Raw genomic sequence first — 14,149 nt, forward strand, 5'->3', positions numbered from 1 at the left:
TGGATTGCCACTTTCAGGGGTCTGTTGTTGAACACAAATTATCCACAAGTGTTTTTTAGAGAGGGGAATAAAAAGGAAGCTCTTCAGCAAATAAAATGATACATAAGATGAGATGTGCTGAAATACATAATAAATTGCATATGAAAGATTAGCACCATTTTGCACTTGAAATGGTTCACTGATGTGCAGAACAGTTTGCATGTTCTGGCAATATTTTGTGTTGACTGATAAAAATAAGAAAGGGGTGGTATTAAAGGATAACAAGAGTTAAGCACGCTTTTTCATCCACACCATTGTAAATTCTGGGCAGATCAGAATTTCACTAATTTAAAACTGACTAGATGTTGGTTTGAAATCATGCTTGTAAGTTAATGTTTAGCATCCTGTTAATAGGAATGATCCCAGGACTGTATTGGGAAATTGGTTTCAGAATCTGCCTGTGGATTTTTCTTTTGCTGAAAGTGTTTTGTTTGCCCTGGGTGGAATCACCCCATGTTGAATATTGCTTGTCTTTCAGCTTTCAGTCTGATAGTTAGCCATATCTGGGCTCACATCAAGATTTTACATGCTGTTTGTTAAACTTTTTTTTTTTTTTTTTACTCCTTTTACCTTGAGCAGTGGTGCAGGACAGAGGGTTATGGTCAGTTAAGTGTTGTTGAAGCTGATTTCTGATGTATTCTCTTCTGCTATGCGGTGCTTGCTGGTGTTCCACTGATGCACTGTTCCTATGACAACTGACATAGTACCCTTTGCTTTTCCTCTTTGTTGGGCTCTGTTACTGCTGATACTATTAATCTACAAAGAATGAAATCCAGATCTAAACTACTTCCTTTAAAAAGCGTAATGTTTAGATTTCTGTTTTGATTTAGACTTCTGTCTTTATGTTAAAAAATATGTTTCGTGTTTGTAGGCTGATGCATTTTTATTGCCTTGTCCAGTCAAGACTATTGGATGGGTTTGCAGCTTAAAGTTACTCTGAATATCAAAGGCTTGAAGTAGTATTTCAGATTTAGATCTATCCACTGCTCAAATGTACTTAAAAGAAGTATATTTAAGAAGAAAGAGGAAGAAACAGTTGCTCTTTTCATTGTATTGGTTGTTTTAACTAAATTGTTCACATTTTATGCACATGTAAAATAAAATCAACGTTCACTGTTGAATTAATGGGTTATATGGATCTTGCTGACAGGCTCGAGCTTCAACATCCCCCGTCATTCTGGTTGGCACTCATTTAGATGTTTCTGATGAAAAGCAACATAAGGCCTGCATGAGTAAAATTACTAGAGAGCTGTTAAATAAGCGAGGCTTCCCAGCTATCCAAAATTACCACTTTGTGAATGCTACAGAAGAATCGGATTCCATTATCAGACTTCGGAAAATCATAATAAAGGAGAGTCTTCACTTCAAAGTAAGCTGCATACAGTTTGTAACATTGAAAACATCCTAATTTTAGTGAAGTAAATGTATTTTGAAATGTTTTTAAACACATAATTACATTTTTAGTTTGATAGTATACTCATTGTGACTTCTCTAAAGCATTAGACAGAACGAGTCACCAGTTTTGTATTCGTTTCTTTTTCTATCAAAAAATCAACTTAGTAAAAAGCTCAGCTAAGTTTAATTTTCAAACACTAATATCATACACAGAATATTTAATTTAAAATAGGCTGTTCTTTTTTTGTATGAAGAAATCTGGTCAAAAACCGCCCGTTTTTGTTGGTTTGAGATCAAGAAATGAGATTTTGTAATTTCTGAAAGCCCACTAATTCTCCATTTACTGATTTCATTTTACATTGTGTGATACTAATCTTAGAAAGAGGAAAGTGAGTGAAAGCAGGAAAAGAAGACACCATGGTCTGAATGATCTTCCTAAACTGGATAGTCTCACTATCCAGTAAGTAAGACTTTCTGAACTGGAGTACTGATAGTTCTGTTGTCTCCAAAGTCATCACTACCACTCATCATCTGCTGTCTACTTGGCCACAGCATCCAAGTGTGAACAACTGCAAAGAGACTAGCCCAAACATGGAGCTTGTCCACTCAAGACAGAATCCAATGTATAGCAGAAAGAATATATTTGCTTTTATTTTTCTATTTATGCAATATTGATCATGCATTCAGTGTCATAAGATGTTGAAGGGAAAAGGTGATGTTTTATGCTACTAAAGTCAATGTCACAACTCCGTAAGTCACAGCATAGTCAAAATTTCTTCTGAATTACTGCTCTGATGACCTTAAAAAGCAAATGCTGTGTTTACGACTCGCCTCACACTGTTGTGCTACAAAGGAAGGGAAGAGTGCACACTTCTCTTTTTTCTCTCTGAGAAACCACCCGCTCAGCCATATCCATGGTCTGCCTAACTTCATTCCACAGTTCAAGGGATAGTTAACCAGTGCTAAGTGGCAGTGAGGTGGCCTTAATTAATTTTGTTTATAATACATCCAGTAGGCATGAACAGAGCTGGCATTATAAAGGTATATGTACTCTTGTACTCGCCATATGTGTTCAGCACTCAGGAGAAATACTGCTTTTTCAGAACATTTTGCTCTTAGATAACTAAAAATTGTTCCTGTAACACCCACATCTCTTGCGACTATGATTTAAACCAGTATTTGAACTTACACACAAAAGTAAGGTAGCCTGAAGGAACGGAGGTAGTTTCCCTAAATAATGCAGACACTTTGTGAAAGGAGAGTTACAAGGTACCTGCTTAGAAGTTAGTCATAGTGAATTAAGTATTGAACATGGTCATCAAATGCTCTGAGTCTTTGAACTTAAACAAGGTAGTGATTACATTTTTGACAAATAAAAATACCGCAGTGCATTGGTATTTATCTTCTTGGAGAAACTTGAGAAGCCAATTTAGAAATGTTGGGAAAATCATTTCCCATTTCCTCCACAAAATGGCTAGCTCAGCCTCCTCAGTGGAGAACGACAAATCTGACTGGTTGCTAGCCAGTACCGAAGGTCAAAACATGTCTCCAGGAAGAAACTCAGTCTACAGGAAACGGGGACAAAGCTCCTGGCTGTGTTTCCATTAAGTCTCACTAGCTCTGCTAGAATTATTCCTTCCCCTCCTCTCATCCACTGACTAGCACTACCAGTTGACTGTGGAGTCTTACTTGAGCTACTACCCTTTTCTCCCTAGCTTGTCTAATGATATCTGGACATTACAGATTACAAGGAGCATTTTTTTTAAATTTATTCTTTTATTTACTTATTGTTCTCTGTTAACCTGAGGCGTGTGGCATCATCTGTTCATATAGTGAACATTTTCCTTTTACTTCAAATCAAAGCTTCTCTTTGTACTTCTCAGATGTCATTTTGTATTTTTCTGTAGATGTACACGCATATAATATGGAAATATTCTCTTTTATGAGTATTAATTTATAGAAAAACATGCAAACTTTAGTTCTGAAAGAATTAGTCCCATCGACATTTCAGAAGCCATGTTATACAATAAATGAGTGTTCTTGTTCCTTATTGCCATTACTATTGAGTGGTTATACCCATCTTACATCCTAGTTGCATTATTGTTTGCACTTCACATGAATAGATTAATATATTTTATACTATCATCCCTAATTATACAGATCCGAGATCAGCCTGTGGTGGGTCAGCTAATTCCTGACAGCTATTTGGAGCTAGAGAAGAGAATTTTGCTGGAACGTAAAAACGTCCCCGTTGAATTTCCTGTGATTGACCAGAAACGATTACTAGAACTGGTACAAGAAAGCCAGTTGCAATTGGATGAAAATGAACTCCCTCATGCGATTCACTTTCTGAATGAATCAGGTAAGATACTACCTTTAATGTATGTTGTTAGCATTTTGTTGCACATCTGCAGCAGACAGGACTTGTATGGATTTTTAAATTTCAGACAAAGTTTTTGTGGAGCTGAAATGCTAACCTTGGGCGATACTACAGTTGGATAATCCAGATATTTATTTCATAAAGGAATTTCATGGTATAAAGGATCACTGCTGTAACAATTCACGTCCTGACTTACTGACATAAAATCAATGACTGTAGTTATTACTCAAATTGCTTATATCAAGTCACATAAGGAAGACAGCCCAGAGTGGGGTGTATAGTTTGTTTAATACAGAGCTTGAAGAATACGTTGCTAATTATAGTGTTCTCCATGCAGGTGTACTGCTTCATTTTCAAGACCCAGCACTACAGCTCAGAGATCTCTATTTTGTAGATCCTAAGTGGCTGTGTAAAATCATGGCACAGGTTAGTCTCTGATTACTTTCTGCATCTACATTCATGAAACTTTTTCCCCTGTTCCAAACAACTGTAACAACTGATTCTTTTTCACAAGTTATTTAGAGTTTTGTGATCTAGTATTTTCTCAGGGCCCAGGTTGATTGACCTGGCTCTTTCTGTTTTTGCGTTCTAGACAAGTGTCTGATTCAGTTGTTCCAACGATTGAGAAACATTTTCAGACTTTTTGATATATATTCATATAACCTAATCTCTGAAACTTTACCTTTCATTCAGTAGAAGAAATGGGATGGCAAAATATGTTTGAGCATACAAACCTGATGGGAGTAAGAGTGAGAAAAGACCTGGAAAGGTCTTTCTTCTGTGCCAGTCTGCATGTGTCAAGTGCTGATCTGAAAAATCACTGTGCTCATAGGTTCTTTTCAGACAATATTTTCACAAATTAACTTACAGAATAATTTTCCATAGAAGATGAAACAGTGGAAGCTACTGAAGAATGTGTGGCAAACTAATGTCTTGGACAGGTTACATGTTTGCACTGCTCTCTTCTTGCTAGCTAGCATTGTGGAAGTGTTTGGTTTCACTGTGATATGGAGTCCTTTTTTCTCTCTAAACAATAGGCTACCAAATATTTCAGGGAACAAAGTTTGTCAGGAAAATGCAGTCTAATGGTGACTCTATACCTCAGGTTGTTTTTCTTTTTTGGAAAGATTCTGACGGTGAAAATGGAAGGCTTTTCTAAGTATCCTAAGGGGATTGTAAAGCGCTCAGATGTGGAAAAGTTCCTTTTAAAGAAGAGCAAGTTTCCCAAGATCTACATGTCACAGTACTTCAAGCTTCTGGAAAAGTTTCAGATTGCTTTGCCATTAGGAGAGGATCAGCTCCTAATCCCAAGCAGGTAAGCAGAGCCCACAAATATGCCACAGAGATCAATCAAAATAAAAACCTCCCATCAGGCTACCTAGCTTAACTGATCACCAGAGCAATTTGGGATATGAAAGCATGATACAGACTTAGTACAGTACATTTTAGTAATTGCTTTTGGAGACATGTTAAACTGATCTTATAGCAGATAAAGCTTACCATTATAAATAATGAAAGGCTTTATGGGAAAAATACTTCTTTTACAGTTATCATGCCCTCCAGCAGAAGATTATAACGTAGCCTTACATTGTGGGCCAACATTACAGATATTTACTGCAAATTGTAACCATGAATTCTTACAGCCTATTTGCTTGGAGTCAGAACAGCTGTCACATTACTTGGAGGTAGAATCTCCTCCAAACAGTCCAATGATTAAATGTGTAAAAAAAAAAAAGCGTTCTGAATGTGAATGTGGTCTTTTTGGTTTATATGAAGCCAGTAAGTTTCTCTGCTTCAGTTACAGATTTCCCAAACGTGTTTAATAATACTTATTTTTGTAATGAATGAGAGTACTACATAGCTGAATTGATAGGAGTTTATACAATAAACTTCTAAGTGCTGAATAAGTAGATTTTTTCTGAATGCCTGTTGGTTGCCTTATATATATTTCTTTTTTTTTTCACACATTATCTAATGATTGTTAGTGAGGTTGTGATGGGTTTAAACTACAGCAGAACTTTACTTTAGCACAAACAAACAGAATAAGCAAATATACTGTCTGTTCCCTGATTGTTTGAATCATTCAGTAATAAATAATACATTTTATATAGTAAATAATGTATGCCATCAGTCATTTGAATAAAGTAAATCATTAAATGCTGTCTAATGTTTTTATTCTTTCAGTTTGTCTGATCACAGACCGGTTATAGAGCTTCCTCACTGTGAAAATTCAGAAATTATCATCAGGCTCTATGAGATGCCATACTTTCCTATGGGATTTTGGTCCAGGCTGATCAACAGGTTGCTTGAAATATCACCTTACATGCTGTCAGGAAGAGGTACAAATCTTTGACTTCAAAAGCAATAATGAGCATGTTTGCTGTGAACACAAACACCTGTGTGTTAAAGCTCTTATCTGTGATATTGTTTTGCTTTAGCTATTTTCTGGCCACTTCATAAATGTGAGAAAAAGAACAGTGGTCATTTTTGTAATTTAGAAATATCCTGGAGCAATTGGTGCCAGGTCTTCACAGTGATGTGCAAAAGAAAGTGAAGGTGTAAGCAGCCTATTCACATGCCAGAGAGGTAGAGGAACTCCTTGTACTTATGCAATATTGCTGTTTGGTCCTGTATTCTGAAGGGAATACAGGAAAGGATAAGTCATCCACAAAGAAAGACGGGTTTGTCTGTTCTCCCTTTATGAAAATCCGAAAGCTGTGCTTTGGTCAGAAGTGGAGATTTTTCTCTTACTTTTTTTCTACCATTTACATGTTTTGACATGAGATCTATCTCCTGAACTTTGCAGTTTCATTCATCTTTGTTTTTTTAATGTGTGATTTATGAATACTGGTGACAGGTGAAGTATGCAAAATATGCATTGCCAATGTACAAATGTGATTTATAGCTATCTCCTTGGTATAGAATTCCAGTCGCATTCTATATCATGATTGTGTGATAGAAGGAAAATATAAATCACTGAGTTTTTTTTCACACAGGTCTTATGTAATCTATATTTGAAGCCAAGTGTACTTAAGCACTTGGGTAATCCCTACATGCATCACCTGCTGCATTACTTAGCATCTCATGAAATACTTAGTTTATGGATTTGCCTTGTAGAACTGATGACCAGTTGATACGTTTTCAGCTTTTGTGGGGCTGTTCCGACTGCAAAGTTGTAGCACTCAATTTGTTTGTTGTTTGGGTAGGCATAAATGTACAATAATACTACTGATTATTCCAAAATTTTAAAAAATAATACATTCATATTTGAGATCAGATTTTTAATCAAATGTTTTATTTTCTAGCACGAGCTCTTCGTCCTAACAGAATGTATTGGAGACAAGGCATCTACTTGAACTGGTCTCCTGAAGCTTATTGTCTAGTGGAATCAGCAGTATTTGACAACAACCCGGACAGTTTTTTGAAAATTACGGCACCTTCTTGCAGAAAAGGTTAATTATTCCTGAACCTGATTTGTGCTCCAGTTTGATTGCAGCTTGGCATTTTGGTTTGTTGTGCTTTTGCCTTTTGGAATGTAGACTTCAGCTTTGTAATTGTAGCTATAGCAGGTAGAGGCTGTAACTTTCCTCCTTTGTTTTGTTAAAGGTTGCATCCTTCTGGGACAAGTTGTGGATCATATAGATTCTCTCATGGAAGAATGGTTTCCAGGTTTGCTGGATATAGATGTATGTGGTGAAGGGGAGACACTGTTGAAGAAATGGGCTCTGTACAGCTTTGAGGATGGTGAAGAACACCAAAAAATACTACTTGATGACTTGCTTAAAAAAGCTGAAGAAGGTATATATATTTGTGCTATTTGAGCGAGATAGATAAGTTTTACATCCAAGGAATCGATTTTATAATATTTGAATACTTCATGTTATTTAAAAATAATTACAGCATGAGTCAAAAGCAACTTGTTCTTTTTTTTCTCCAAGAGAAAAAAAAATAACTGTATAACTATATATAATATGGGTCAGTTTGCAGCTGCCTAGTATATTCTTGTATAAATGACAGTAATGAAGAGTTTTTCTGTCATGGTACTGGTAATGCAACTTCATTCATGTAGTCAAACCCAACACGTAATAAAATTGATATTAGATATTTTTGTTAGGACCATGTACAACAGTAATTTAAACGGCAATATTCGTGATGACATAGCGCATAATAAGCAAATTCTTTATTTTTGTAGACAGAAAACTGATCTCTGGGTTAGTTTGGTACTGTGACATAGCAACAGTTGCTGTCATGTTTGATTGGTACACATACAGAACCTTGAAAATATTTAAATATGTCAGATACTGTAGAAATTGAATAGGATAGTTAATTAGTGTTCTGTTGTGTATGTATGCACACACATATATATGGGAATTTCACTTTAGCTATATTCATCATGTGCACTCACAGAGATTCATGCCTTTTTTCTGCATCTTTCAGTACTGTCTCATTTATTTTTTGCAGGTGACCTCTTAGTAAATCCGGAGCAACCCAGACATACCATCCCAATAGCTCAGATTGCTCCTGATCTGATACTGGCTGATTTGCCTAGAAATATTATGTTGAACAATGATGACCTGGAATTTGACAAAGCTCCTGAATTTCTCTTGGGTAATCATTATTTTGTAGGTTTTTTTAAAAGAGGTTATATAAACAAATCTATTGAAATCAGTTTGGCAACATGGAAACATTGGGAAAAGATATTAGAGATTTCTCCTTATTGAAAATGTATTTTTAAGGTACTCTGAATTTCAGGTTATTGAGTTTTGAATTTTCCATTAACTTTTATATTAGGACACTGCTTTTTATGTGGTTAGATTGCTGTTGATAAAGTTTGACACAGTGGATGATCCACATGTTTTAGAATTGGACCCTTTTGGCAATATTTGAGAAATGGTTGATATCCCTTTGTTTTTAATATTCTTTTCAATTTTATCTTTGAAAAGGTGATGGTGGCTTTGGATCTGTGTACCGTGCATCCTATGGTGGAGAAGAAGTTGCAGTAAAGATTTTCAATAAACATACTTCCCTCAGGCTTCTAAGACAAGTAAGAAAAGTTGCTTTTTCTGCTGTAATGCTGCTTGTGGAATATCACCAGCCCTAGAGCTGGTGAAGAGCTTAAAAACTTAAGTATTGTGCAATGCTTTACTTCAAAACATTTCGTAGTTCACCTCAGAGCTACAGAGGTTATGCTACTTGTAGTGTTTCATCTGATTTTACAATTTACAGGAGCTTGCAGTGCTTTGTCACCTCCATCACCCCAGTTTAGTGTCTTTGCTGGCTGCTGCAGTCCGTCCCCGAATGCTGGTGATGGAATTGGCCCTTAAAGGATCTCTTGATCGCTTGCTTCAACAAGACAAAGCAAGTTTAACTAGAACACTTCAGCACAGGATAGCTCTACATGTAGCTGATGGCTTAAGGTAAATGTGACTGGTATAGAAAACAAGATTTTGTTACCTGTTGTGTTTTTTTTTGCGTTAACAAGTGGTGCCTATATAAGTAGAGAAGTAGCAAAAACGCTGCTTGGAATTTGAAAAGTGGCTGCTGATTCCTTGTAAAAGTGTCAAATAAAAGAGTTTACTGTGTTTTTAAAGTTCTGCAAGTCCGTGAATGTCTTCAGGAGCTATCACAGTGTGACTATAGAGCCACAAAATCTTCAGAGGAGCTCAGGGACAAATGAACCTTCAGCTTGAAATTCAGTTATCGAACAGCCAGTGACACTTCAGATAAGAGCTGGCACTAAAATTGCAGTGTATGAGTGCTGGTAAATAGTATGTCAGAACAATTCTGAAGTCATTATTCAGTAAGGCAGTATCATGTTGTTAATATGTGGCTTGTTACCCAGTATATAACACTTGAAAGCACAATTTACTGTTGTGGGAATAGAATATTTACCACTTGTGTGCACATGCATCCCTTAATTATGAGTGCTTTTAATAAATACCTTTTTGCTTAACAGGTACCTGCATTCAGCAATGATCATTTACCGTGATTTAAAGCCTCACAATGTGTTGCTCTTTACCCTATATCCCAATTCAGCTGTCATTGCAAAAATAGCTGACTATGGCATCGCCCAGTATTGTTGCCGAATGGGAATAAAAACCTCTGAAGGCACACCAGGTAGGGAAAAATGCTTTGTTCTACATTGTGTCAAAAAAAAAAAAGTAGCTAATACTTTTTTGAGTTAGTGTATAAGAAGTAACTCCAATGTATGCTTCAGTTGAAATCCTAAAATGTAGTCGTAATCATATTATACATTGTGATGCCAAATTAATACCCCTAGGCCTTTCTTCCTATTCGTGCTTTAACCCCTTTTAGAAGAATTGAGAAGTATACTGAGGGGCTAAAAGGAGAACAAATTGAATTACATGCACTAATTTTGATTTTTTTTCCCTGTCTTGTTTTAGTATGGTTATTGTGGTAGTGAAATTAAACTGCTGAAAGTGTTTGTTGTTTTAATTTTCAGTAATGCATAGGTAGGTCTTTTTTTTTAAAGGCAATGAATACTTGCACTGTTCCCTGACCTGAGAGAAAACTTGTTAGTATCCATTTTAAAGCACTACACACTTCTTGAACTTCACAGAGAGCCTTTAGGTCTTTGAAATTGTGTGTAAGCGTGTGACTACAAGTGTTAAATATTAGGCCTTCAGTAAAGACTGTAGAATTGTGTAGAATTGTTCTTCATTTTCAGTATTCATTTATAAATGAATTATTTATGTGTAATGGTGCAGGAGCTTTGTAACTAACGTACTGTACCCTTCCTTTGCACTGATTGCTGATATTTTTGGTAGTCTGCCACATGCCCAGAAGTAGTGTGCCATTTTTGGTTCACTTCCTGTGATATTTTCATCAGTAAGTGGTTATTCTTAAAAGGATAAAGATGGCTTCAGCTTGGTATGAATCATAATAACTATTAATGATTTATTTGCAGGATTTCGAGCACCAGAAGTTGCCAGAGGAAATGTTATTTACAATCAGCAAGCTGATGTTTATTCATTTGGCTTGCTCCTGTATGACATTTTAACAGGAGGAGGTAGAATAATGGAAGGCTTGAAGTTTCCAAATGAGTTTGATGAGTTAGCAATACAAGGAAAGTTACCAGGTATGCCTTGTTTCTTCCAGTTTTAACATGAAAGCGGACAATTTGTCCTGCCTCCTCTAAAAATAGCACCTCCTGTTTTGTGTTGTAATCTGACAGTGATCAGGGGAAGAGGCTAAATAATAGCAATTTTTAGAAACTTTTAATTTCACACAGTCTTCAAATTGTGAGAAATAGGCATCTATTCATCATTATGTTGGTTATAATTTCAAGGGAACAAGCTGGTTCATTTTATAAAGAAGTAGAGATTTTGTGTACTTGGGATTTTGTCCCAAATGAATATTGTCCTAAAATGAATATTGCTGGAAGTACCTTCTAAGACAATGTCTGGCCTTGACCCTTGTGTATTGCTTTGATTATGCTTATCATGTACCAAATTTATATATAAAAAAAAAAAAAGCTGCTTTTAATTAAAAAGACTGTAGCCCTGTGACTCGCATTATCCTGTAATGGCAGACGAGAAATTCCAAGCTGATCATACTGACATTTTACCTAAGACTATAGTATTTCTTAGAGCAGCTTCATAAGAAGTTAGATAAATTCTTAAAATACAGAGAAAGTTATTCAGAACTTACAGTTCTCCATTATGGTAAACATTGGCTAAGAAGTTGTGTGATTTTACATTTTAGATCCTGTCAAAGAATATGGGTGTGCCCCCTGGCCTAAAGTTGAAAATTTGATTAAAAAGTGCTTGAAGGAAAATCCTCAGGAACGACCAACATCTTCCCAGGTACTGCTTAGTGTATTTATTAGTATTTTTGTCATAAATGATACCGTGAACTTATTGTGCTTTCTAAAAAGAAACGGCAAGATTATATTAGTAAAGGCATGGTGTTTTTTCTGTTGTTTTCTTTTTCTGGAGCAGAAACAGCCATGGAATATTGCCTGGATTTGCTATCCAGAATAAATGTTTCCATTCACATTTCCCAACCATTTATTGGTAACCTTCTGTTTTTCTCTGTGTGATGGTATGCAGTGATGGTATTGAAACAGAATGCAGATCACTTTGTCTTTTTTACTAGAGTTATGCAGAAAGGACATTTTTGTGTATCAGTGAAGCTACCTTACACTGTTCCATGCACATGAGAGGAGGAACAGTGGGGTGGATGTGAAACCTACTGGTATCACACATCATACTACTCTTTGCATTGGGTGAAATTTTGAAATCTGCCTTAATCCCAGTGATTTCTGGAAATTTTAATTGAAAAATAAGAAGAGTGAACTTAAAATTGCTCAGTGAACAAAAGTGGTATACAAGTTTGCAGATCTGCTGAGAACCTGTGCTGGTATTCCATAAAACATTGGTATCCATTCCTTGTCATAAATGTATCACTGTAAAAGCCATTTTTATTACCATGAGCATTTTGTGGCTTTCTTTGCAGGTGTATGAGATTTTGAATTCTGCAGAGCTTATCTGTTTGATGAGGTACGTTTCAATACCCAGCACTTCCACAGCAGAGTGCATGGTAGCTGCCAATCAAAGCTGCAAGAAGGCAGGAGTCTGGATAGGCAATGGGAACACAGAAAAAGCACAACTCTCATTTGTGAACCTAAATACAGATGGACATACTTGTGAGGTATGTGTGGAACTTGTCATTTATTCTAAATTTTTCACACCCAGATGTATTTCAGAAGAATAAACTGTATCTGAACAGTAGGATATTGCTTTGGAAAGCTCAGCTTTGGGAGACTTTTTGAGAGAACAAAGATTACTTATGTGTCAGTCTTCCTTCTCTTCCTGCTGTCCAGCCTGAAATTTTGACTAACACTTTGTCTTTCCACTACTGTGGTTCTTCCTTACACTCAGATAGAAGCTGTTTCTGACATGGAGGCTAGGACAAGAAATAATAGTTATACAACCCTTTGTATCTCTGCCTCCCGTAACAATCCAGCTAGTCTCTTATCAGTTCTCTTCCTGTGGATGCCACCTCCTTCTCCCACTGCAGGCAGGTTTGCTTGTTGTTCATCCCAGTCCTGGGCCATCAGAAAAGGGAAAGTTTTACTCAGGCTTGAAGTGCTGTGATGTAACGTGTTTCTCTTTGGCTGCCAGGGCTGAGTATGACTCAACATCAAAGCTATTTAAATTGTATTTCCACAGAGTATCTGCCATCTGTTGACCATGATACATTTGAATTAGTGGATTTGGTTTAAATTTTATGGCTTGTTTTTCTAAAACTAAAATGGAAAAAAGGTTTTTAGACCAGTAGTTTTACTGTTAGCAATTAAACTGAACCTATACTGTGTAGTTCCATTTGCTTAATGCTCTGACGGCTTTGAGACCTTCATTAAAATAGATAAATTTTTTTTATAGTATTCATCTTAAAGATTTTCCAGTGTACTGTTTGAGGGGCCCTTCACAGCATGCTGAAGATAGATGGTACCTCTGAAGATAAGTTCTGCTCATCAGGGATTAGATTTCATGGAGAAGATCTTCATGGGAAGATCCAAGGCCCAGGGTCTTCCCCAGTACAAGACTGTAGTTTGTTTTTATTACCAGCTATTTGCTAGTATTTACCATTGTTGAAAATATAACCATATCACTGGGGTTTTTTTGTTTGTTTGTTTGCTTTGTTTCTGATTCAGGATATTGCAGACAGTAAAATTTTAAGTTTGGCATTAGTGACCCTTACTACTGAGAAAGAAAACTGGATTGTAGCAGGAACCCAGTCTGGTTCTCTGTGGGCAGTTAACACAGAAGATGAAACAAGAAGGCATCGTCTGCAGAAAATGTCAGATTCTATCACCTGTTTATACTGTAATTCCCTTTCAAAGCAAAGGTATGCATGATTTTTAAATATTTTGGGTTACGCTTTGAAAATACCACTAACGGGGATGTGCAGAAAATAACAGCTGTACATTCATGCAGACAGCTTTCTTCACACAGCTGGTTATTTTGCTTATGTTTTCACTTAGTTTTGCACCCAAGGTAGCTGGAGACTCTACTCCTGACCACAGCTGGTTGTTTTTGCTCTTAGTGTTCAGTGAAACTCTTGAAATAGCAGAGTACAAATTTAATTTTTTCTTACCTGATCAGGGCATTTCTGGAATTAATTATTTTATTTTATTTCAGCAAACAGAAGAATTTCTTTCTGGTTGGCACAGCTGATGGCAAACTGGCAGTGTTTGAAGACAGAGCAGTAAAGGTAGAATTGTTCTTTGCTGTCCATTCTACAAAAAACTATCAGCAATATGGATACAGCTACTGGCAGTGGCTTTATTTCATACATCTTATTATTTGT

General features: G+C 36.3%; 1 protein-coding gene across 2 annotated transcripts in view; it reads left to right on the forward strand.

Annotated features, from left to right (window-relative positions):
* The window catches only part of LRRK2 (leucine rich repeat kinase 2), a 70,493-nt gene that overhangs the window by 46,812 nt on the left and 9,532 nt on the right, over nucleotides 1-14,149 (forward strand). For both annotated transcript variants that reach the window (XM_082774531.1, XM_082774532.1), the window contains exons 31-46: nucleotides 1,190-1,408; nucleotides 3,595-3,796; nucleotides 4,152-4,240; nucleotides 4,942-5,129; nucleotides 5,999-6,153; nucleotides 7,120-7,266; nucleotides 7,421-7,612; nucleotides 8,276-8,422; nucleotides 8,758-8,858; nucleotides 9,041-9,231; nucleotides 9,771-9,931; nucleotides 10,743-10,913; nucleotides 11,540-11,640; nucleotides 12,293-12,487; nucleotides 13,494-13,687; nucleotides 13,981-14,053. In XM_082774531.1, coding sequence (XP_082630657.1) covers nucleotides 1,190-1,408; nucleotides 3,595-3,796; nucleotides 4,152-4,240; nucleotides 4,942-5,129; nucleotides 5,999-6,153; nucleotides 7,120-7,266; nucleotides 7,421-7,612; nucleotides 8,276-8,422; nucleotides 8,758-8,858; nucleotides 9,041-9,231; nucleotides 9,771-9,931; nucleotides 10,743-10,913; nucleotides 11,540-11,640; nucleotides 12,293-12,487; nucleotides 13,494-13,687; nucleotides 13,981-14,053 — 2,526 coding nt within the window. The remainder of the gene's footprint in view (nucleotides 1-1,189; nucleotides 1,409-3,594; nucleotides 3,797-4,151; nucleotides 4,241-4,941; nucleotides 5,130-5,998; nucleotides 6,154-7,119; nucleotides 7,267-7,420; nucleotides 7,613-8,275; nucleotides 8,423-8,757; nucleotides 8,859-9,040; nucleotides 9,232-9,770; nucleotides 9,932-10,742; nucleotides 10,914-11,539; nucleotides 11,641-12,292; nucleotides 12,488-13,493; nucleotides 13,688-13,980; nucleotides 14,054-14,149) is intronic.

Source organism: Aythya marila (genome assembly GCF_965140915.1).
Source record: "Aythya marila genome assembly, chromosome: 1".
Lineage (NCBI taxonomy): Eukaryota > Metazoa > Chordata > Aves > Anseriformes > Anatidae > Aythya > Aythya marila.